Source organism: Oryx dammah, unplaced genomic scaffold (assembly GCF_014754425.2).
Source record: "Oryx dammah isolate SB20612 unplaced genomic scaffold, SCBI_Odam_1.1 HiC_scaffold_18, whole genome shotgun sequence".
NCBI lineage: Eukaryota > Metazoa > Chordata > Mammalia > Artiodactyla > Bovidae > Oryx > Oryx dammah.
In genome coordinates this window covers 10,162,740-10,186,312 of record NW_024070202.1, presented here as the reverse complement: position 1 = coordinate 10,186,312, position 23,573 = coordinate 10,162,740, and the positions used below count along the sequence as shown (strand labels likewise).

Here is a 23,573-nt window from a genome sequence, read left to right as displayed (position 1 = left end):
TAATGCAAAAGTTAAATTCTTAAATTCTAAACTTATGTGCAACTATTCGTTTTGAAAGGAAACATAAGAAACAAATCATTACAATCTATTCAGGTCAAGATCAAAATGCTCCTTTTGAGATAACCACTTCAATATGGTGTCCTTCACCCTATACTCAACCCAGAAAAATCTACAAAAATAAAAAGTAACTTTATTTTTTCAATACAGCAACTCAGCATATTCAGAGTAGCAATTTAAGTGTTTCTACCCAGCGAACCATGCTACAAAGCTTTGTATCTTCTACACATAACTAGGAGAATCAAACTTTAAAATGTTACAGATGTGAATTACAGAAGTAGGATGCTGTTTTCGAAGAAGGTCCAGATAAAATCTGGAGTACATTCATATTTATCAAGTATTTTGATCAGCTGAATTATTCAAGAAACATAAAAATTGCCTATATCAGTGCATCAATGGTTTGACAATTAAAAATGGACACAACAGCAGTACTGTGTCTCAATAAAAAGCAAATATTTATTATGGAGATGTATCTGGATGAATAACTCCAGAAGCTTCATTGAAACACAGTTATCAACATATTATAAATGTATTCTGAAAAATATAAAAATATTTTCATATTTTTGGTTTTAGGTGCCTAACACAAACTCAACTTTTAATATTTCAATATGGCTTATTCAAAACTGTTAGTAACTGGAGCTTTTCAGTGAAAATATCATAAACAGTTTTGCCAAAACCTTTAATGTTTCCTGTTTTAAAAGAGAAAAGAAAGCCCACTTGTTTTTCAATCTATAACTCAGAGATTACAAAAATAGTCTCTGATAATAAATATTTAACCAAAGCATGAAATAATTGAGCCCTTTAAGCAGGGTACAGGATTCAATTACAAGAATACAACTAGAGGCTCCATGAAACAACGTTAAAATTAAAACTATGAGAAGCACACTTGAGTACAAAACCGTACCAAACTGGTATCCAAATCGCCAGGCGATAAACTTAATTCATCTGGAGAGGTGACGGAAGAGCGGGTCGTCCTTGGCGTTCTTGGAGAAGGGAGTGTGTCCCAGGCGTTATACCCGCTTGGTGGTGGTGTTGGCATCTGAACACCTGATCGCTGGCAGCAGTTCTCTGGGTTGGACATCCAAGCTTCAAGTAATTTCTCCCTGTCCCAGTCTTTAAGACAAATGGAATGGATATCTCAAATAACAGAGAAACATGGTGCTGTTTTAAGAGCTTCATAATAACAAAAGAGAGACTAAATCACACGGCTATGGGTCCTCTAGGAAGAAAAGTTATTTGTTGGGAACGCATGTACACCTGTGGTGGATTCATGTCAATCTATGCCAAAACCAATACAGAATTGTAAAGTAAAAATTAAAAATAAATAAATAAATTTAAAAAAATAAATAAATAAAATGGCAGAACTGTTCATCACATTTGACTAAAACTGTTCCTATATTTAAAAAAAAAAAAAAGAAAGAAAAGTTATTTGTTAGCAAAGCTGTAATTACAAATGACATATTTAGGCATGTTATATCCATTCATATTTTTAAACAGAATTGAAACTTTTATAATTTATTATGGCTTACCACCATGTCAATATTTAACAAGATGGCCAAAAATTTCAGGCATTTCTACTCTTAAAAGTGGTGGCTCACACATCATTGGAATTTACTAAATTTTTATTAGTAAAAGTTTGATTAAGCCATTTTATTCTTTCAAGAATAACATATAACTTCACAATTGGCCTCACTGCTATCAAGTTGTAAAATTTTACACAGATCATAATAAACATGTCAAAATGCCAACAACTTCTAAAAATGCATTTGATAAACATCTTGAAAGCAGAAAGAACTTCTTAAGGGATTATGATTATAAAGTTTTAGGGAATTTGATGTAAATTATATATTACGTGAGCCTGAATCTGGCTTAACTAAAAAAGGTTATCTTTCTACTATGAATACTTTAAGAACAGCCAAGTGATCTATGTTATACAGTCACAAAAACCTAAACCTTTAAAAACAATAAACTGATATATCCAATGATTTTGCCAGGTATTTAACACATATTATTTCACTCATTCCTCCCAACAAACTTTCCAATCATTATTGAGGTAAAGAAACCAGGACTTGGGGAAATTATGTGACTTAGCCAGGCTCAAACAGATATAAGGTATATGAAACAAATTTCTGTGAATCCAAAGTCTGTGTTCTTTCCAGTACAGCTCAATAAAGCACAGGTCAAAAGTAACACAGAGTCAGTTATTTACCATAGGCCCATTCTATATCATTTTACAAACCAAATACAAATATCTGTGGAAACTCTATATGGAAGGCTTTTTTCAACCATATTAAGTCAATATATTTGGCGGTTTAACAGGATAATTAGGATTCAGGTATGCAATGAAGACAGAGTGTGTTTCCATAGGTGCAAAGGCACAGAAGTACAATGGAGAGATGTGAACAGCTCTGTAAAGTTCCAGGGTACTATACTTTGGTTTGGGGAGATGGAAGATAAGATTGGAAATAGGAGTCAGATTACAAAGAAGAAAAATCCAGCAAGTGAAAAGCTCTGCATAGGAGTGTATTCTGGGAAATGTTGCTAAATGGACCTGAGGTTTTTGATAGGTCACCACAGGCATACCTTGGACTTATTGCAAGCTTCGTTCCAGACCACTGAAATAAAACAAAACAGTGTAACAAAGCAAGTCACACAAATTTTTTTGTCTCCCAGTACATGTAAAGATTATGTTTACACTACATTGGCTTTTTTAAAAACTATAATGGTATTGCACACTTAACAAGACTACAGTACCTTAACTAAAATACTTTATTGCTAAAAAACACTAACCATCATCTGACAAGGTAGGGTTGCCACAAATCTTCAAGTTGTAAAAAATGCAACATCTACAAAGCACAACAAAATGAAGTGCAATAAAACAAGGTATACTTGTAATTAACAAGTTCAAAGTTTCCTGGAACAGTATGATTATTTTTCAGGTCTCCATTAAAACATTTTTAAATAAAGGGAGAAAAGAACTGCTATAGTTTATATACATATAAACAAATTAAATTCTAGTCTTGGATTCTGTCATATCGCTCATTTAGCAAACATTTATTGAGTGTCTTTTATGTGCCATACACTATGTCAAGCTGTAGGGATACAATGGGATGGAAAAACAGGCACAATTCCTGCTTCCATGGAATGTAAAGTCTAGTAAAGAGAAAGTCAATAAATAAAATCAACACATTAAAAAACATCATCACTGTCAGAAGCAGCATTAAGAAAAGATAGAGACTTCCATTTAGGGAGGTCAGAGAAGATGACTGGGGAAATGGCCTGGAGTGAACATCTGAGGGATGAGTGAGAGCTAACTAGGTAAAAGGTCTCCAGAGACCAGAAGACCGGAAGGAGACCAGAAGGACCCTTTGGGCAAGGCTGAAGAAACAGGCCGGGACTAGGCCCTACAGGGGCTTCCCTGATGCTCAGTGGTGAAGACTCCGCCTGCAGTGCAGGAGCTGTGGGAGACACAGGTTCCAGCCCTGGGCTGGGAGGATCCCCTGGAGGAGGACATGGAAACCCACTCCAGTGTTCTTGCCTGGAGAATCCCATGGACAGAGGAGCCTGGCGGGCCACAGTCCACAGGGTCACAAAGAGCTGGACATGACTGAAGCGACTGAGTATGCATACAGTCCATACAGAACTTCTAAATAACACTCCTATCATCAGTTTATGAGTGACAGGAAGCCTGTGAAAAATTTGGCATAGGAAGAAAAGGTTGTCACAGTTAGATTTGAACAGATCTTTCTGACTACAGTATGGAGAAAGAAATCGGACAGGACAAGAGTGGAGGGAAGGGCAGACTAGCAAAGAGGGTACTGGGAAGTACAAGAGATTATGCAGCTAAGGCCATGGCTGGCTGCAGTGGAGATGAAGAGAAAGGGAGAAGTTAAGATTTGGGAGGTCAGACTGAAAATTTGGTGACATTGGGATATAGCGCCTGAAGGAGAGGAAAGGTCAAGGTTTTTGTCCCAGGTCTACCATGTTGGTTGGTTGGTGCCACCTTCCATGTAAATAGGAAATACCAGAGACTCAGGTACAGGTTTAACAGCATGATTTTAATTTTAGACATGATGAGATATTCTAGAGGTACTTTCAAATAGGCAGTTAAATACAAGTGTATAGAGTTCAGAGAAGAAGTCTAGTCCAGAGGGAGAAATATCGACAGAAGCCTTGGGAGAAAATGTCGTTTCCTAGGAAGAAAGTAGAGTGAAAGGAAAAGATGTGGACTATTCAAGGTTAATTACCTTGGAAGTGATGTCTCCAAAGGAGCTTCAAAAATACTTCAATATACATTTACTCTAAGGACAGTCAAATGAGACTTGGCCTCATATTTTAAAAAGCAGAAATGGCAAACAGCTCCAGTATTCTTGCCTGGAAAATTCCATGGACAGAGGAGCCTGGCAGGCTAGAGTCCACAGGGTCACAAAGAGTTGGATACGACTGAGTGACTGAGCAAACACACAAGAAGTTTTACTATTTACTCATTAGGTAGCTTTCAGCTATTAATACATGTTACTTTTATTACTGAGGAAATGCTCAGAAAATGACCTTTGTATTTTTAAGAGTCATTCTTAAAATTCAATTACTTCTCAGCAAATATAGCCAAACATTTCTGTCTTCTGTCTTCAACCTCATTACTTTGGGACTAAATCTGACAGTACATAAAATCATGCTTAAATTTATTTTCTTGTGGAAAGCTGAATGAATGTTACCAAGGATACAATCTATAAATCTACCAAATAGTTCAGTTTAATAGCTCTGAAACAGAGCCCATCTGGGTTTTGACAGTAATTAGTGTAAACTGTAGTTCTATGCACTGTCTATTTTATTCACTAACATCATTTACCTCTGGAAATCTTATTTGATTATCAAATGTCACTGATATTACCTAGAAGAATGTAGAAGAAATGTTCATTTGAAAGCCTGAATTAGCCTCTATTTTATGCTCTAACAGGGGAATGCAATAAATTAACAGAACTCTTAAGTAAGTTATCAAAAAAGTTATCACAGAATAGACAAAAGTCAACTAGTAAAATTCAATTAGATATCACCTTATTAGAGTTGAGCCTATTATTTAAAGGAAGTAAGTTAAGGAAATATCAATCGAGTGAAAATGGAATTTATCACTTAAAAATACTTGACATAATGTGTAAACACTAGAGAAGAAAATCTTTGTTTTAATTACCATAAAGTTACTGGTTAAGTTAGCCTTATATTTTTATAGGACACATTATTATAAGTTAGAATTATGATACATTATATAACTTAGCCCAATGCAGACATCTGTGGCAGAAATGGGTATACTCACAGAGTAGACTGCTGCTTACAGTTAAGTGTGACCATGTGACTGAAGGCTGGTCAGTGGAATAGGTGCAGGGGTGATTTATATCACTTCTGGGACAGGCTCATCTTGATCTGCATGCTTCTTCCTTTCTGACTGGTTAGCTAGAATGGAGAGAATCCCCAGGGCAACCTCAGAAGCCACTGCCCCATTCCTAACCTAAATGAAACACCGTAGACTACCATTATGATCAAGACACATTTACTGTGGTTGACTCTGTACTTTCACTTCCGCAGTGGCCGACTCTAATATCACTGGCACAACACACCCCTCGCAGATGAGTGACTTCTACTTTTATGCCAGCTCTATATGATATGTAAATGCACTCTCTTTATCTGAAAGCTCAAGCAGAGGACAGGTGGCTGTGAACCTCATACAAAAGAAACACAATTTAAGATATTTTGTATTTCTTTACAAGTTTCTATATTATGACTATTAAGCATTATTACTGATTAAAAGGAAAATGTTTTATCTTTAAATTCTAAGATTTTAAAAACTATTTTGAATTCCTCAATTTCATTTTTGAACCAGGTCTAGATTTTTTTTCCCAAAGGATTCCTTCAAAGTTTTAAAAGATGACAATGGAGAAATAGGGTTTTATAATAAAAAGACGGGTTTAAAATATTAAAATAACATTTCAAATATATTATCTATTCCTTCTGTAACTATGTTCTCAAGGCTTAAGGGATGGTTATTGTGGAAACAAAAGAACAATAAAAAGCTGCCCTCTAAGAGCTCCCAGGTTAATGTAGAGGAAAAGCAAATACAGAGATTACTGCAATATTGTATTCTAAGTGTATGACACATGTATGCACAGGATATAATGGGAAGAGACAGCAAGGCTCTCAAAGTAACCCTGGGAATACATAAGCTGGAAAGATTTCCTGGAAGCGGTGCTTCATTTTGCTTAATGAAGACAAGCAGGAGTGGGTAAATACAAGTGGAGACTGATGGCCCAGGTGCACAAGCCTGAGTCATGAAGATAAACTAAAGAGATGGGATGTTCTAAGTCTGGGGAGAGCAAGTGAAGGGTTTTTCAGCAGGGGAGATAAATGCTCAAAATTTAAAAATGCAATATAAAAAATGAATACGGGTGAAGAGGAATGCCAACCCTGGACTACAATTTAGATGAAAAATAATGACAAACTGAATTTAAGTTGGGGCAGTGAGAATGGAAAGAGCTAGGGAGACTGGGGAGAGGATGGGAGCTATTTAGGAAGAGAAATGATGAAGCTGTGCTCAAATGTAATAGAGAGGAAGAAGGAAAGTGTGACTTCTCAGTCTGGTCAGGATGATTAAATGAATGTGGAGGCCATTTATCAAGATAGTGGGAGAAATGATGAGTTCATGTATGGACAGCCTTTGGTTGGGGAGAAAAGGTTAAAAAGGCATTTAGAAATAAAGTCCTGAATACTTCATTAAGGTCAGGTTGTAGCTATGTTCTTTATTATCTAGGTGGTTTTTGAAACCCTTGGTTTCATTAGATAAACATGCACAACAATGTTTCTCAGATAAGGGTCTATTTGGTAGGCCGTTTATAACCCATGTTTTTATGCCTATTCCCTCACCTAAAGAAAAGACTTAGCTTCTCTAGAAGTCATCCTAGGAATTTCTGGTTAGTTTCCCAGGCAATTCTTATTTACCCCAAAAGTTAGAGCCACTGGTATATAAAGTGGAAAAGAGTGTCAAGTACAGAACTCTGAGAAATAGCAATAAAGAAGTAGGTGATTCTGGAGGGTTATATACCAAATTATTCAGAGAAATGACCAAAGGAAGATGAAATATGCAGTTTACAATTTTCTTCTAATCAAAAGATCATATAAAAATTTTTGGAAGTAGACATTCTATTTTAATACAGATGATAATGATTTATAGTTAAAACAAAGAGGTATGTCTCAAAATTATTGGATGAGAAAGGGCATTCACCTTTCCCTTTTTAAAAGTAATTTCTAAATCAGAAATAAAACTTTGAATAAGCCAAAATGTCAAATATCAATTGTGCAATTGGAGGGTCCAACTCAACATGTGACAATTCCCAGAATGGTTGTCTTAAGGATCACAGAGGACTTATAATAAGCTGAGTACTTTTTCTAAGTAAAGTTGGTAATGTGCTCAAAAAAATTTAAAAAATGAACAAAAAAACCTCCACTGTAAAAGGAACAGTATGTTCTTGTGTTGACTCTATAGATTTTGCTTTGTGTATTTCATGGTGAGAAACAGTTTTTACATAAAATAAATACAACTGACAAAAATAAATAATAATAACAAACTGTTAACTGACTTTATTTAATCAGCTTTAGTAAAAATTAGTGTCAAAACCAGGACTAGGACTATGGACTCCAACTCTCAACCCTGCTCGAATCAGATACATTTCTAAAATTAGACAATCTATAAATTGGTCTACTTGCTCAGTTTTCAAAATGAGATTTCTTATTTCTTCTCTGATTCATAGCCAGCTTATATTTACTTCAAAACACAAGGATGTTGAGTACTGCAGTAATCACTGCACAAATAACAACTCAGGCTTGTTTAGCAAACTATTTTGTTTTATATTAAAACATTAAAACAGCCATCTTTTTTTTCATATTGACTTGATATTTATTTGAGGACATACCATGTCAAAATAAAACAAGAGAGTCAACCCTTGCCTTTAACAACAATATTGTATTATAAAAGCACTTTACAACTACATTCCATTTTTGAGTACCAGTTACTGGGGTATGTGGCCTGATGATAATCTGAAAGCATTTCTCTATTCAGATCCATAATCCAAGTGCTCTCTGAATATTATAAGGTGACAGTAAGTGGGAACTGGAGGAGGAGGAGGAAAGAGAGGGGAATAAGTTTCTCCCATTTAAAGGTTTGTTGCAATGAGGGGATGAGGAGGTATGAAGATATTTTTGCTGTCTTTTCACCCTTATACTGTGTTAAGTAATGCTTACCACATAAATTCAGCAGGCTTTTCCTAAGCTGTAACTCAGAAATTTACTTCCTGCAAACAGTGTTATTTACAAATGTGTTTATTAACTTACACAGCAATCTCACAATAACTTTACTAGTTATTATGAGATTAAAACGGTGCACGCCTGCTGTTGTTGCTGCTGTTAAGTCGCTTCAGTCGTGTCTGACTCTGTGATACCCAACAGACGGCAGCCCACAAGGCTCTCCCATCCCTGGGATTCTCCAGGCAAGAACACTGGAGTGGGTTGCTGTTTCCTTCTCCAATGCATGAAAGTGAAAAGTGAAAGTGAAGTCGCTCAGTAGTGTCCGACTCTTAGAGACCCCATGGACGAGGCTCCTCCATCCATGGGATTTTCCAGGCAAGAGTACTGGAGTGGGGTGCCACTGCCTTCTTTGTTTGCAGTGTTTTAAGGGAAATACACATTGCCATTGTGATGGAGCTCTAGATAGACTGAATAAAACATCTAAAAATTAAAAGTAGTTTTAAAAGGCAAAGAAATAAATATTACCAAAGAAAAAAGATTAATTGTAGCTTAAATATAAAAACAAATCACTAACCAAACTATACAGATCTAATAAAAAGTAAAACCAGGTTGAGAGAACCAACATTAAAAAAATGCTGAAAAATAAGGCAAAAATCTGCATAATGTTAAGTTTTATTTTCATTCTCTCTTTTCCCTCTTCTATGTATGCTTGTTCAGATCTGCCTCTAAGGGCTTATAAGAAAACTTTTCATGTTCAATTTGATCTCAAATCTCCTGGGCAAAGTAAGTCTATAGTTGGTAAGCTTTAGATATCACTGTTTCCATTTGTTACAGTAATTTTGGTCAAGGTGCCAAATTTACATTCTTCTAAAAATTGAAAGTAGTTAAAAAAGGCAAAGAAGTAAATATAACCAAGGGAAAAAGATTAATTGGTTCCTCTTAAAGGAATCTGATTTCTACAGTGCCTTGCCTGCATAGCATTTTTTAAAAAAGAAACAAAGGAAGAAATAAAGAAAAGAAACTCAAGAGAAATCTACTGCTTAAAAAACTTTTCTTTTTCAAACAGAACTCTATTTTGACAATTTTAAAATCTTGGGAGAATTAGCTCTTAGAAGAATTAAATATTTAAAATGTTCTGAAAAAACAAGAGAAAAGTAAAAGTGCTTCAAAACAGGCATCTTTTAACTGTGAAAAGTTTCAAAAGGTACTTAGGACATTTCTTTCATTACCATGAGCTCGAAGTAAAGCTTCAGCTGTAAATAGTGGAGCCTGGAGCATGTCTGCTGTTTCTACAATAAGCATATCTTTCAGTCTACGAAGATCCTGAGGTCTTAATCCTTCATATGGCTATAAAAAGAAGAAAAACAAAATTAAATTGGCTAGTATACCTTTAGGAAGTTCTGCAAATCTATATATATATGGTTATCATTTATTTAATCTTTCAGTTCTGGGTTGGCAGTGAAGCTAAAAAGGTACTGTATCTTCCACTATCACCAACTTCAAACTACTTTCTCACAAGTCTTTTTTTAAGTTGGAAAGTAGATGCCTGGTGTCATGAACCTCATCACTCTAAAACAAAGAATTATATAATGACAAACAAAGAAAAATATAATGACAAGATCATCAAATCTAAATAATACTAAAAAAAAAGCATTAGAAATAAAAACCTACAATTTCACCACTGACCAATTGGGTCATGATAAACGTTCTCAAGTGTTTTTATCCAGTCTTTTCTTTCTGCAAATCAACTGGTTGTGAATATGTACATATTCACTTAGATACAGTTTTAATCACTGAACCACCAACATTTACACTTATTAAGACTGAATTTGGATAAAACTGATTATGACATACTATTCAACTTACTCATAAATGTATTATCTCTGTTTATTCAAGTGTTTGTTAACACTCCATAAAGGTACTTTATCATTTCAGGTGTTTTTTATTCTTCTGTTATCCTTTATCCTTTCCCCCCTTTGCTTTTAACAAAAAATATATAAAGAATAAAATCACAAATGTCTCACTATTCATAAGTTTATAAAGGCCAAAATAACCTGTGACATGTTTTCCTCATTTCATTTCCCTAATTTCCCCATCCTGCTTATGGCAATCACTACCATGAACTTGATTTGTAGCTATTCTAATAATAAGGCATAACATTATAAATATTACTAAGCAATTTGCCTTTATTTTTATTCAATATTGCATTTTTATTACTAATATTGATATACATATCTACTTCAATCCTTTAAACAGATGTAACCAGTTTACTGCAGTAAGCAAAGAACTAAAGATAACAACTTAAAAAGCAGTAGAAATTCTGAACTACTCATCAGAATTACAACCACTGAGGATGTCCTTTGGTGACATTTATCAAATATTCCAGAGAGTTCTGGAAACCACAGAACAGATGCAGTTAGTAAACCTCATCTTTTACAGTTGATTTACAGATACTTTAAAATTAGATATTAACTTTATTTCTTGTTTTGTTTTTTAAAAATTATCATGGAAACCATTTTATCACTTCTTACTAAACCCAATATGACAGGAACTCTATTCATCAAGGATATTTCTCTCACTTGATACAAGTTTTCTATTCCTAAAATGTCTTCTGGTAGGGATGCATATATAAGCAATGAGTGTATTTATCACAGGAAAGACTGACAGACTTAACTGCAAAAACACTGCCAAGATTTAAACATGAAAATTGTGTTGCTTTTAATATATAAGGAATTTGTCACAATCAGTAAATTTAAAATATCGAACATCACAAAAACACAAACATCTTTAAGTATATAAGCTCTTTACCTAACAAAATGGCCAACATTTGAAACCAAAAAACAAAAAACCCAACAACCACCCTCCACATTGCTAAGGTCGCAGTGAGACAGTCCTCTGATATACTGTGGGTAAAAATAGAAATTGGTATATCATTTGAAAACTAAGCATCACATCCCAGGAGTCTTTAAAATATTCATCTTTTGACTCAATAATCTTACTTACAGGAATTCATCCTAAGGTCTAATCGCAATGTGAACAGAACTGGTCATCTGCAATGTTACTTATAAAAGTGACAAAATACAACTAACTCAAATGTACTTTAAGGGAGTTAAAGGATATTTACACGTTAAGAGTAGTCACCAGTCACTCAAAATATTTCCTATAAGTTTATAAATATCAAGGAATGTTAAGGAAAATAAAAAACTATGATACAAAATGTCCAATATCATTACACTGATGAAAAATGGAAGGCAATGTTACAAGTATTATTTATAAGTGGTAGAAAAAATGAATATTTAAAATTTTTACTGTGCTTTTTATAAAGAGCACGTTTGGTTGAAAAAAATTTAATTTAAAAAAATTAAAGAAAAGTCACCGGGGATGTTAAAGAGTTTTAAACACTGGCAGAGCATGCACTCAATGGGTCTGCAGTGTTACTCTTTTTATAAAGGATGGTAAAGCCTTAATACTGAATACACCACACAGCATACTGTATTAATAGTCTACTACACTGATCCATGCATTCAGCTATACTGCCATGAATCTCTACATATTACAGGTATCCTAGGACCCTAACTAGAAAAAGAAAAAAAAAAAATTAACCTAAACTTCCAATATAATTTATTATTATATCCTGCTCTAGGGATTAACTAAAAAGATATTAAAAAGGGAAATTTAATCCAAACTATCCTTTGAAAAGTACCCCCAAATCATCATGTACAGCTTGCTTTTAAGCTAATTTATAAAACACAGTTTTTCATGCAAAAAACTCACAAATCCCTTCATGATTAAATTTGCAGTATTCATTCTAGCCTAGAAGTTATTCACTATGTATAACACTGCTTCTAAGTTCAGATTTGGGACTCCAGGTATTTTTTCTGCCCCAGTAATGAAAAACAGTATTTCTTAATATTTCCAGTGGTGGCAGTTGTATATTTCCTGGTATTAATTCCTAAATGTTCTTCTTTAGAGTAGCCTTCATTCTATCTAATTTATGTTGAACAAAATAAATTTGATTTTAGATATATCAAGAAAGGAATAATGTAAAGCAACCTGTACAGATTCCTTTTTTAAAAAATACACAGCTTAAAACTTAAATAGGTAACAATGGAAGAAAAAATAGTTCTTGAAGGAAAAAGACATACTGCCTTCATGAACATGTAACATGATCACTCTGAATCTCTACAATTGAACTAGGTTATGTGAAGCATTTTAATACACTGTTCAGTCCCAGGTCAGTAGGAGTCCAATATGCTACTGGGGAAGAGTAGGAAAATGCTCCAGGAAGAATGAAGAGGCTGGGCCAAAGTGGAAACCATGCTCAGTTGTGGGTGTGATCTGGTAGGGAAAGTAAAGTCTGATTCATTAAAGAATAATACACTGAACCTGGAATGTTAGGGTCCATGAATCAAGGTGAATTGGCTGTTGTCAAACAGATGGCAAGAGTGACCATCCACATTTCAGGAATCACTGAACTAATTAATTAAAATGGATGGGAATGGGCAAATTTAATTCAGATGACCATTATATCTACTACTGTGGGCAAGAATCCCTTAGAAGAAATAGAGTAGCCCTCATAGTCAACAAGAGAGCCTGAAATGCAATACTTGGGTGCAATCTCAAAAATGACACAATGATCTTGGTTCATGTCCAAGGCAAACCTTTCGGCATCACAGTAATTCAAGTCTAAACACTAACACTGAAGCAGCTGAAGTTGAATGGTTCTATGAAGACCTACAAGACATTCTAGAACTAACACCAAAAAAAGATGCTCTTTTCATCACAGGAGACTGGAATACAAAAGTAGGAAGTCAAGAGATATCTGGAGTAATAGGCAAGTTTGGCTTTGGAGTACAAAATGAAGCAGGGCAAAGACTAACAGAGTTTTGCCAAGAGAATGTACCGGTCATAGCAAACACCCTGCCAACAACACAAGAGACAACTCTACATATGGACATCACCAGATGGTCAATACCAAAATCTGACTGATTATATTTTTTGTAGCTGAAGATGGAGAAGCTCTACACAGTCAGCAAAACCCAGATCTGGAGCTGACTGTGGTTTAGATCATCAGCTCCTTATTGCAAAATTCAGACCTAAATTGAAGACAGTAGGTAAACCACTAGACCATTCTGGTATGACCTAAATCAAATCCCTTATGATTATACACTGGAGATGATGAATCAATTCAAGGGATTAGATCTGGTAGATAGAGTGCCTCAAGCACTATGGACAGATGTTCATAACACTGTACAGGAGGTGGTGACTAAAATCATCTCCGAGAAAAAAGAAATGCAAGAAGGCAAAGTGGTTGTCTAAGGAGGCCTTACAAATAGCTGAAAAAGAAGAGAAGTGAAAAGTCAAAGGAAAGAGGGAAAGATATACCCATCTGAAGGTAGAGTTCCAGAGAACAGCAAGGAGAGATAAGAAATCCTTCTTAAGTGAACAATGCAAAGAAATAGAGGAAAATAATAGAATGGGAAAGACTAGAGATCTTTTCAAGAAAACTGGAGATACCAAGGGAACATTTCATGCAAAGATGAGCACAATGAAGGACAGAAACAGCAAGGACCTAACAGAGGCAGAAAAGATTAAGAAGAGATGGCAAGAATATACCGAAGAACTATACAAAAAAGGTCTTAATGACCCAGATAACCCTACAGCCAGACATCTTGGAGTGCGAAGTCAAGTGGGCCTTAGGAAGCATCACTATGAACAAAGCTAGTGGAGGTGATGGAATTTCTGCTGAGCTATTTCACATCCTAAAAGATGATGCTTTTAAAGTGCTACACTCAATATGTCAGCAAATTTGGAAAACTCAACAGCGGCCACAGAACTGGAAATGGTCCGTTTTTGTTCCAATCCCAAAGAAAGGCAATGCCAAAGAATGTGCAAACTACCATACAACTGTACCCATTTCACGTGCTATCAAGGTTAACGCTCAAAATCCTTCATGCTCGGCTTAAACAGTACATGAACCGAGAACTTCCAGGTGTAAAAGCTGGATTAAGAAAAGGCAGAGGAATCAGAGATCAAATTGTCAACATCCACTGGATCACAGAGAAAGCACAATCCTATCTACCTCTGCTTCATTGACTTTGCTAAAGCCTTTGACTATGTGGATCACAACAAAGTGGAAAATTCTTAAAGACAAGGGAATACCAGAACACCTCACTTATCTCCTGAGAAACCCATATAAAGGACAAGAAGCAACTGTTAGAACTGGACATGGAACAGCAGACTGGTTCAAAATTGGGAAAAGAGTACATCAAGGCTGTATACTGTCACCCTGCTTACTTATAAGCAGAGTACATCATGTGAAACACCGGGCTGGATGAACCCCTAGCTGGAAACAAGATTGTTGGGAGAAATGTCAATAACCTCATATATGCAGATGACATTAATGGCACAAAAGTGAAGAGGAACTAAAGAGCCGCTTAATGAAGGTGAAAAAGAAGAGTGAAAAAGCTAGCTTAAAACTCAACATTCAAAAAAAATGAAGATCATAGCATCCAGTTCAATCACTTCAGGCAGACAGATGGGGAAAAAGTGGAAACAGTGACAGATTTTATTTTCTTGGGCTCCAAAATCAGTGCAGACAGTGTCTGCTGTCATAAAATTAAAAGTTGCTTGCTCCTTGGAAGAAAAGCTATGACAAACCTAGACAGCATATTAAAAAGCAGAGACATCACTTTGATGACAATGGTCCGTACAGTCAAAGCTATGGTTTTCCAGTAGTCATGTACGGAAGTGAGAGCTGGACCATAAAGAAGGCTGAGCATCAAAGAACTGATGCTTTCAAATTGTGGTGCTGGAGAAGATTCTTGAGAGTCCCTTGGACAGCAGGGAGCTCAAACCAGACAATCCTAAAGGAAATCAGCCCTGAATATTCACTGGAAGGACTGATGCAGAAGCTCCAACACTTTGGCCACTTGACGTGAAAAACCAACTTATTGGAAAAAATCTTGATGCTGGGAAAAATTGAGGGCAGAAGGAGAAGGGGGTAACAGAGGATGAGATGGTTGGATGGCATCACCAACTCAATGACATGAGTTTAAGCAAACTCCGGGAGATAGTGAAGGACAGGGAACTGGCATGCTGCAGTCCATGGGGTTGCAAAGAGTTGGACACAACTTACTGACTCAAAAACAACAACATGTAGGCAGTATCCCTCTCTCCTGCAGGAAGGATTAAAATGAAGGTGTCTTTCTCTTTTCTGTTGCAAAGATAAACTGCTTCTATTTTCAGATTAATACAAACCATCAATAACCTTCAAAGCAGTCCAATACTGATACAAAGAAAGAAAAAGAAAACTAACTTAAAGACAAACAGGGAATAAAAGTGCCTCTTTTGCATCAGTGCATATTACTGCTACCAAAATACCACTGAAGAAAGTGAAACAGTCCAACATATCAACTGTACCACTTTGAAGTCAAGTATAAAGTGACAGTATCTTCAAAAACTGTTTCAGAAGAGACTATGACAAAGGAGTTATTAAAGATATATTTATTTTTCCCCATAATTAAAACAGCTTTCCCCTGATTATATAGGTGAAATAAGTTCATTGTTGGAAAAAAATGAACAAACAGGTACTTATTGACCCAAGTATATTGGTAACTGTTAAAATTTTAAAAGATGTGAAAGACACTCAGGAGAAGAAGAGGATATTTCCAATTTCTCTCAATACCAACCTCACATTAGCTGACCCCTGAGCTGAGCCTGGCTCAGCGGTAAAGAATCTGCCTGCCAATGTGGGTGACACAAGAGACACAGGTTCTATCCTGGGTTGGTAAGTTCCCCTGGAGAAGGGAATGGCTAACCATTGCAGTATTCTTGACTGGACAATCCCATGGACAGAGGAGCCTGGCGGGCTGTAGTCCATGGGGTTGCAAAGAGTCAGATATGACTGAGCACACAGCACAGAGCTCAGTCTGAGAAAGAGTGGGGAAAGAACAGACACAGAAAGACTCAGGGCTCTCAGAGGAAAGCAGCTACCCCTCCTAAGTGTGGCAGCCAGCCAAGGCAACGGCCAACCATACTGTTTCCCTGTCAGAAAAGGAGCTTTGAGCCTTCCTGAGTTTTAGGCTGGGAGGGGAGAGGAATGTGTGGGTTCTTGAGATGGCTTTCACAGTACTGTACTGCTCAGTTTTTCCCTTATCTAGCTGTAGTCACACAGTCTTCTCATACAGAGCCTGACTCTTACTGGAGTCTTTGTTCTTTCTTTGGGGGGTTGGATAAAATAAGTACCCCCATTCCTAGCTATCACTCTAATATATCATCTTGTTTTTATTTCTACCAAGCAGTTACAACTCTCAGATATTGTGTTCATTTATTTTCTAATCTTATTTGTGTACATCTATCTTCGCTAGACTATAAGCATCTAGAGGGCAGGAGATCTTTGTTCCTCACTGTATCCCTAATTTCTGTTAAAACAGTGTCTGGTAAAGTAGTCACTCAAAATTTTGTCAATGATGGGGTGAAGAAGACGACTGCCCATTTACAGACTAATCATCTGGAGGAAAGGACTAAATTAAAATGTGTCAGGAATTCCCTGGTGGTCTAGCAGTTAAGACCTTGCCTTCTAATGCAGGGGGTGTGGGTTCCATCCCTGGTCTGGAAGCCAAGATCCCACATGGCTGGTAGCCAAAAAAACAGAACACATAACAGAAGCAATATGATAACAAATTCAGTAAAAACTTTAAAAACGGTCATTAAAAAAAATCTTTAAAGTAACCTTTAACTAAAGAAAATATGATAGGTAAAACAATATAAATCTTTTAAGAAACTTTTTTGGCCATCTGGAGAGGTAGAAGCTTACAAACTATCAGAAATTCATGGGAAATTAAAAAACAGACAATACAGTTATTTTCCTAAACACAAACAAATAACAGTTATATAAGTCCTACTGAACCAGATTCAGTTCAGTTCAGTTCAATCACTCAGTCGTGTCTGACTCTTTGCGACCCCATGAATCACAGCACGCCAGGCCTCCCTGTCCATCACCAACTCCCGGAGTTCACTCAAACTCATGTCCATCGAGTTGGTGATGCCATCCAGCCATCTCATCCTCTGTCATTCCCCTTCTCCTCCTGCCGCCAATCCCTCCTAGCATCAGAGTCTTTTCCAATTAGTCAACTCTTTGCATGAGGTGGCCAAAGTATTGGAGTTTCAGCTTTAGCATCAGTCCTTCCAATGAACACCCAGGACTGATCTCCTTTAAGATGGACGGTTGGATCTCCTTGCAGTCTAAGGGACTCTCAAGAGTCTTCTCTAGCACCACAGTTCAAAAGGATCAATTCTTCGGTGCTCAGCTTTCTTCACAGTCCAACTCTAACATCCATACGTGACCACAGGAAAAACCATAGCCTTGACTAGAAGGACCTTTGTTGGCAAAGTAATATCTCTGCTTTTCAATATGCTATAACTTTCCTTCCAAGGAGTAAACATCTTTTAATTTCATGGCTGCAGTCACCATCTGCAGTGATTTTGGAGCCCAGAAAAATAAAAGTCTGACACTGTTTTCACTGTTTCCCCATCTATCTGCCATGAAGTGATGGGACCAGATGCCATGATCTTCGTTTTCTGAATGTTGAGTTTTAAGCCAACTTTTTCACTCGCCTCTTTCACTTTCATCAAGAGGCTTTTTAGTTCCTCTTCACTTTCTGCCATAAGGGTGGTATCATCTGCATATCCAAGGTTATTGGTATTCCTCCCGGCAATCTTGATTCCAGCTTGTGCTTCCTCCAGCCCAGCATTTCTCATTAGGTTTCTCATTAAGCAGGGTCACAATATACAGCCTTGATGTACTCCTTTTCCTATTTGGAACCAATCTGTTGTTCCATGTCCCGTTCTAACTGTTACTTCCTGACCTGCATATAGGTTTCTCAAGAGGCAAGTCAGGTGCTCTGGTATTCCCATCTCTTTCAGAATTTTCCAGTTTATTGTGATCCACACAGTCAAAGGCTTTGGCATAGTAACATGAACCAAATTAGCACTGAATAAACACTGAGAAATCAATCACTTTTAGAGGAAAAAATTTATTGTGTATTACAATAACTTATTTATTTAAGTATTATTTATGGATGTCCACTGTATAAGCAGTGCTTTCAGTCATGGAAAACATTCTGCTGAATAAGAAAGTTATGATTCTGGCACTCACAGAGTTGACAATCTAATAAAAGAGAAAGGCAATAAACAAGTAAACAAATATATAAACAAAATAATTACAGCATGTGATAAAAATAAACAGGGTATTGTGATAAAGAATAACAGAAGGAGAGGGGCCTACTTCAGAAGTATGGTCTAAGACTGCCTCTTTGAAGATTTGATATAGTCAAGAGAAAACTTGGGAGATGATTTCAGACATAAGGAATAGTTAAATGCAAAAAGCCTTAGTGTAGTCTAAGTACCATAGCATGCCAGGAAAAATCATTTGAGATAAGGTTGAAAAGGCAAATAGTGGCAAGACCATATAAGTTCTTATATCTGAGCAAACAGTTTGGATTTTATTCTAAGTGCAATGAAAATCACTAAATGGTTAAGTGATATGATCTGATTTAAGTTTAATAATGTCACTCTGGCTACTGTGCACAAATGGATTCTAAGGGGACTAAAACAGAAGGCAGCAGACCAGTTAGGAAACTTCTATAGCAGTCCAGATGAAAAGTGACGGTGGAAAGGACGGCCGAGGGAGGTAGGAGTAGAGGAGAGAAGTCAATGGATTTAGGTTATATTTTTGGAGGTAAACTGACAGAACTCCCAGATTGTTTGGATGTGATGAACTGAAAATGTGGCCACATTTATGCTTGAGTGGGTGGAGGTAATGTTTATGGATACAAGGAAGACTTAAAGGAAACCCAGGGAGCAAAGTCCCTGCAGCCCAGGGAAGAAGTGTCTCACTAAGAAGGGAGTGGTTAATTGTGTCAAGTGGTGCTGAGGAATTCAGGTAAGATGAGGAGAGAAAAGCATCAGGTAAGAGGAGAGAGAAGGATTTGGCAAGATGGTGACTCTCAATGTCCATGTCAGTGCAGTTCCATCAGAGTAGAAGGGGAGAAAGTTACACTGCAAAGGGCTGGAGAGTGAAGGGAAGGTGAGGAAGTCAGTATGTACAGACAACTCTTAAATTTTGATTTTCTCATATGAAGATCAGCGATGTGGGGCTACAACTGAAGGGGGCCAGGGACAGGAAGAGTGGTTAACGGAGAAGTTGTTTTGTATTTTAAGATGGGCGTTATCCAAGCATGTTTGTTGAGAAGAGCAATCCAGACAGGCAGAGACTGAGGAAATGGAGGACTGGAGTCTTGGAGTCAGCACCTCTCTATACAATCAAACATACGTATGGGGCTTCCCTCATAGCTTAGTTGGTAAATAATCCACCTGCAATGCAGGAGACTCTGGTTCGATTCCTGGTCAGGAAGATCCCCTGGAGAAGAGATAAGCTACCCAAATTCCATGGACTGTAAGTCCACGGGGTCACAAAGAGTCAGACATGACTGAGTGACTTTCACACACACACACAAACATACGTCAAAGGACAGGTTTTCTATATCTTTTTCATACTTATGGCTTTCTAAGATGTATTTTCATACTTATGGCTATACAGATGACAGAATGTATAGCATACTGCAAAGAAGACCACACAAACTGGGCTTTAAAGAAGAAAAAAAATTAGTACAATATTTGCATATTCTTTCATTAAAAAAAACTTACCTCTCGTTTATCTAAAGCAGCATATTCAGCTTCTATTTCTTCAGCTTCAGGATCTCGTGAGAATACCATTTGAGACTCTAGATTGAGGGCCAGATCTTTGTGGTGCTGCTTTTCAGCACAATCACAAGGAGTATCTTTATTCTCATTCTCAGCAAACAGGTCTCCTCCATGTTTTACTAAAAGCTAAAAAAGATTTTTTCAAAAAACTTGTACCTATAGATTTAAATGACAAGTTATTCCATGCTACATATTAAAACTTTTTAATATAATAAAAGAAGCATGACAAAAAAATCAATAATATGTAATAGTATGAAGTGACAGTTAGATACCAGTGGCTTCTGATTTTAAGATAAGCAATTACTGTTAATCGGTGTTAAGATGACTTCCTTTGATTAAGAACAACAAACCTGTTTCTTAAATTTTATAAAGAAATTCTTAAACATTCTGTCCAATCCAAAGTTTTACTTAAAAATGAATAATTTTATAGCTATTCAATGCTTTAAATTTTATACATTTCTACAAATCTTTCTTAAATAAGAAGTGCCATTAACACCTGATGTCCTGGCAAGGCAGACAAAAATTTTCATTTGCGTCATTCATTATCCAGTTAAACACTGAAATGAAATTAGGTTGAGCAAATCACTGAAGCAAAACTGTTTTCAATATTACTCAAAATAAGCAATGGGAATAGCTACTCACAGCCAAGGTGAGAAGATACTCCATCAAATCTCTTGATATTTAAAGGAAGGATATCACTCAAAGAAATCCCACTTGTAAAAATGCATAAAAGAGTAACAATGTGTTTACTACTGAGGTTTCTGCTGATTTTCTGGAAGCTTAATACACTGTTACTAAGGGCTGTAGGTTCAAGGTTCCCCGTTACATCTGCAGAGACACTGGGAAGGACATGAATACCATGAGGGCCATAATCCAGGACACACCTGAAGGAAAGCCTAACAATCAGTCATGGAGCCAATTCTTTTACAGAACTCACTCACCACCACATAACAGACATCACCTATTGTTTTCTGAGTGCCAAGCACTATGCTGAGACCTCTAACACATTTCCTTATTTAATGTTAACAACCCCAAGTAGCAGGGATATTATGATGTTTCAGAAGAGTTAAATAACTTGACCAAAATTACCCAACTAATAAGCAGCAGAACTGGGATTCAGACACAAGTTTGACCAAGTTCTTAATGACACTGCACTGACGCAAAGAACAGGTAGACCACAAACGTTAAAGAAGTCACATGTGTCCTGGGCCTGCTGCAAAGTTCTGGCCAGCTCTCATTTACGATCTAAACGTGAATACTTTCTAGCGATTTTCATTGTTTAAGGGAGTTAATCAAAATGGTAGCTTCTTTTCATTTTCTTCCAAATTTTATCTCCTCTCCTTCCAACAAACACAGATCTTCCTGTAAAATTCCTTTATTGCCTCTGCAATTCTCATGGTTCCTCTACAGTCATCCCAGGAGGCCCTGACAAAATAAAAGACCTACACCAGTGCCAGGCCTGGAAGCCACTGACAAGCCCAGTGGACATGACTCTGGCTTCCTGCTCTAGGCCAAAGGTATTTCTCAGAGCTCAGGTGGTTTACAACAGTTTTTAAGTTGTGAAAACAAGCAAACAAATCAAGAAGAATATGAAACACAGACTTGTGGTCACAAAGGTTAAAATAGTTACACATTACATCTGTCCCTTTAAAGGAAAAAAGTATGCAAAGCAGAAGTCTCAGCAGTCACTTATCATCTGGAACCCTTCAGTCTAAGTGTGGTCTGGGGACCAGTGGTATCATCACTGGGGGTTTGTTAGAAATGCTGAATCTCGGTGTTACCACCCAAGCCCCTCCCACTCCAGACCTCTATATCAGAATCTGATTTTAATCTCAAGGAGATTCTTATGTACATGAAAGTCTGACAAGCAATGACCCTACATTCTGGCCTAAGTGGTATGGAGACTGGTATATTTATATTACCTACTCTATTTAATACTGGGATGTAATAAGCCCACAGACTTATCATACCAACTGCAGGATCTATTATTGTTTTCAGCCCTTCAACTTCACAGGTTATCCAACATAAAACAATTTGCTTCTGACTGCTACAGAACTTGCCTGGAGAATCCCATGGACAGAGGAGCCTGGTGGGCTGCAGTCCATGGGGTCGCTAAGAGTCGGACACGACTGAGTGACTTCACTTTGACTTTTCACCTTCATGCATTGGAGAAGGACATGGCAACCCACTCCAGTGTTCTTGCCTGGAGAATCCCAGGGATGGGGTAGCCTGGTGGGCTGCCATCTCTGGGGTTGCAGAGTCGGACATGACTGAAGTGACTTAGCAGCCGCAGCAGCTACAGAACTAAGACCTGACTTTGTTCTCTGGTTCTTTATTCAGAGCAGTAGGAAATGATTTCTGAAAAGCACACTGGGATAGCTTTCAAAGCCATGATTTGATTTACATCCAAAATAGATACTACCATGGAAGACGTTCCAAATATTAGCAAACAAGATAAATCATATTTATCTTAATTATTCCAGTCTTTAGCAAAAGCAAAGACAACAAAATTTAAGAGGCTGTGCCATTCCGAAATATTGGTGAGAGGAACCTTCCAGTCTGCATTCCATGGGGTTTAAAGAAAAAAAAAAAAAAAGAGTGTATGGAGAGGGAACGTGCGAGAAGTCATTGTTGAGAGTCACTTTCGACAATTTTCAGAACTTGAGATTTCTTACCTTGACTGGTGATCTGTCTTCAAAAACAGTCCCAAAATGAGTCTAATGGGAGTGAGGTGAGGGGTCCCCCAAATCTGTATCTCATTGCTGGAGAGATACCCGTGATGGGTGATGGAAGGGAAGGTTCATGTTTGCAGCATGAGTCCATTTGTCTTGACAAGGAAATCAATGTATATGCTACTTTTGGCAGAGAAGCTAGCTAGCTAACAGCAGTACTGCCTGACACTGGAGGAAAAATTTTTAAAAAAGCGTTTCAGCATACTGACCTTTGGGGCCTAAGGTTGAAACACCAGTCAACACAAGATGTCAAGACATGTTAAACTTCTGCTACATGAGTTAGTTGCTCAGTCGTATCCGACTCTTTGCAACCCCATGGTCTGTAGCCCACCAGGCTCCTCTGGTCCTGCAATTTTCCAGGCAAGAATACTGGAGTGGGTTTCCATTCCCTTCTCCAGGGGATCTTCTCAACACAAGAGATCAAACCTGGGTCTCCCACATCGCAGGTGGACTCCTTAACGTCTGAGCCACCATTTCCTGCATAAAGTCAGATGTTTTGCTTTTGCATAATAGGGAGTTACACCTGGTTCTGAAGAGGCAGTTTTTAAATGCTTCAGCCAAAGCATCCAAGTATCATTTTCTTCACTCTCAAGCAAGGAGAACTGAATATTTTATTCAAATATATATATATATTTTAGCCTATCTCACATACTTGGTGGTATATACAATTTTCTACCTTAAAAGAAACATCCAATTATCACCGTCTCAGCACATCTCAGTTCATCTCAT

At 37.1% G+C, this 23,573-nt stretch overlaps 1 protein-coding gene across 2 annotated transcripts in view; it reads right to left on the bottom strand.

The window, feature by feature from the left end:
- Window positions 1–23,573, bottom strand: part of ANKIB1 (ankyrin repeat and IBR domain containing 1) — a 158,701-nt gene that overhangs the window by 48,554 nt on the left and 86,574 nt on the right. For both annotated transcript variants that reach the window (XM_040260264.1, XM_040260265.1), the window contains exons 4-6: window positions 20,056–20,238; window positions 9,576–9,693; window positions 962–1,170 (exon numbers count right to left, since the gene is read on the bottom strand). In XM_040260264.1, coding sequence (XP_040116198.1) covers window positions 962–1,170; window positions 9,576–9,693; window positions 20,056–20,238 — 510 coding nt within the window. The remainder of the gene's footprint in view (window positions 1–961; window positions 1,171–9,575; window positions 9,694–20,055; window positions 20,239–23,573) is intronic.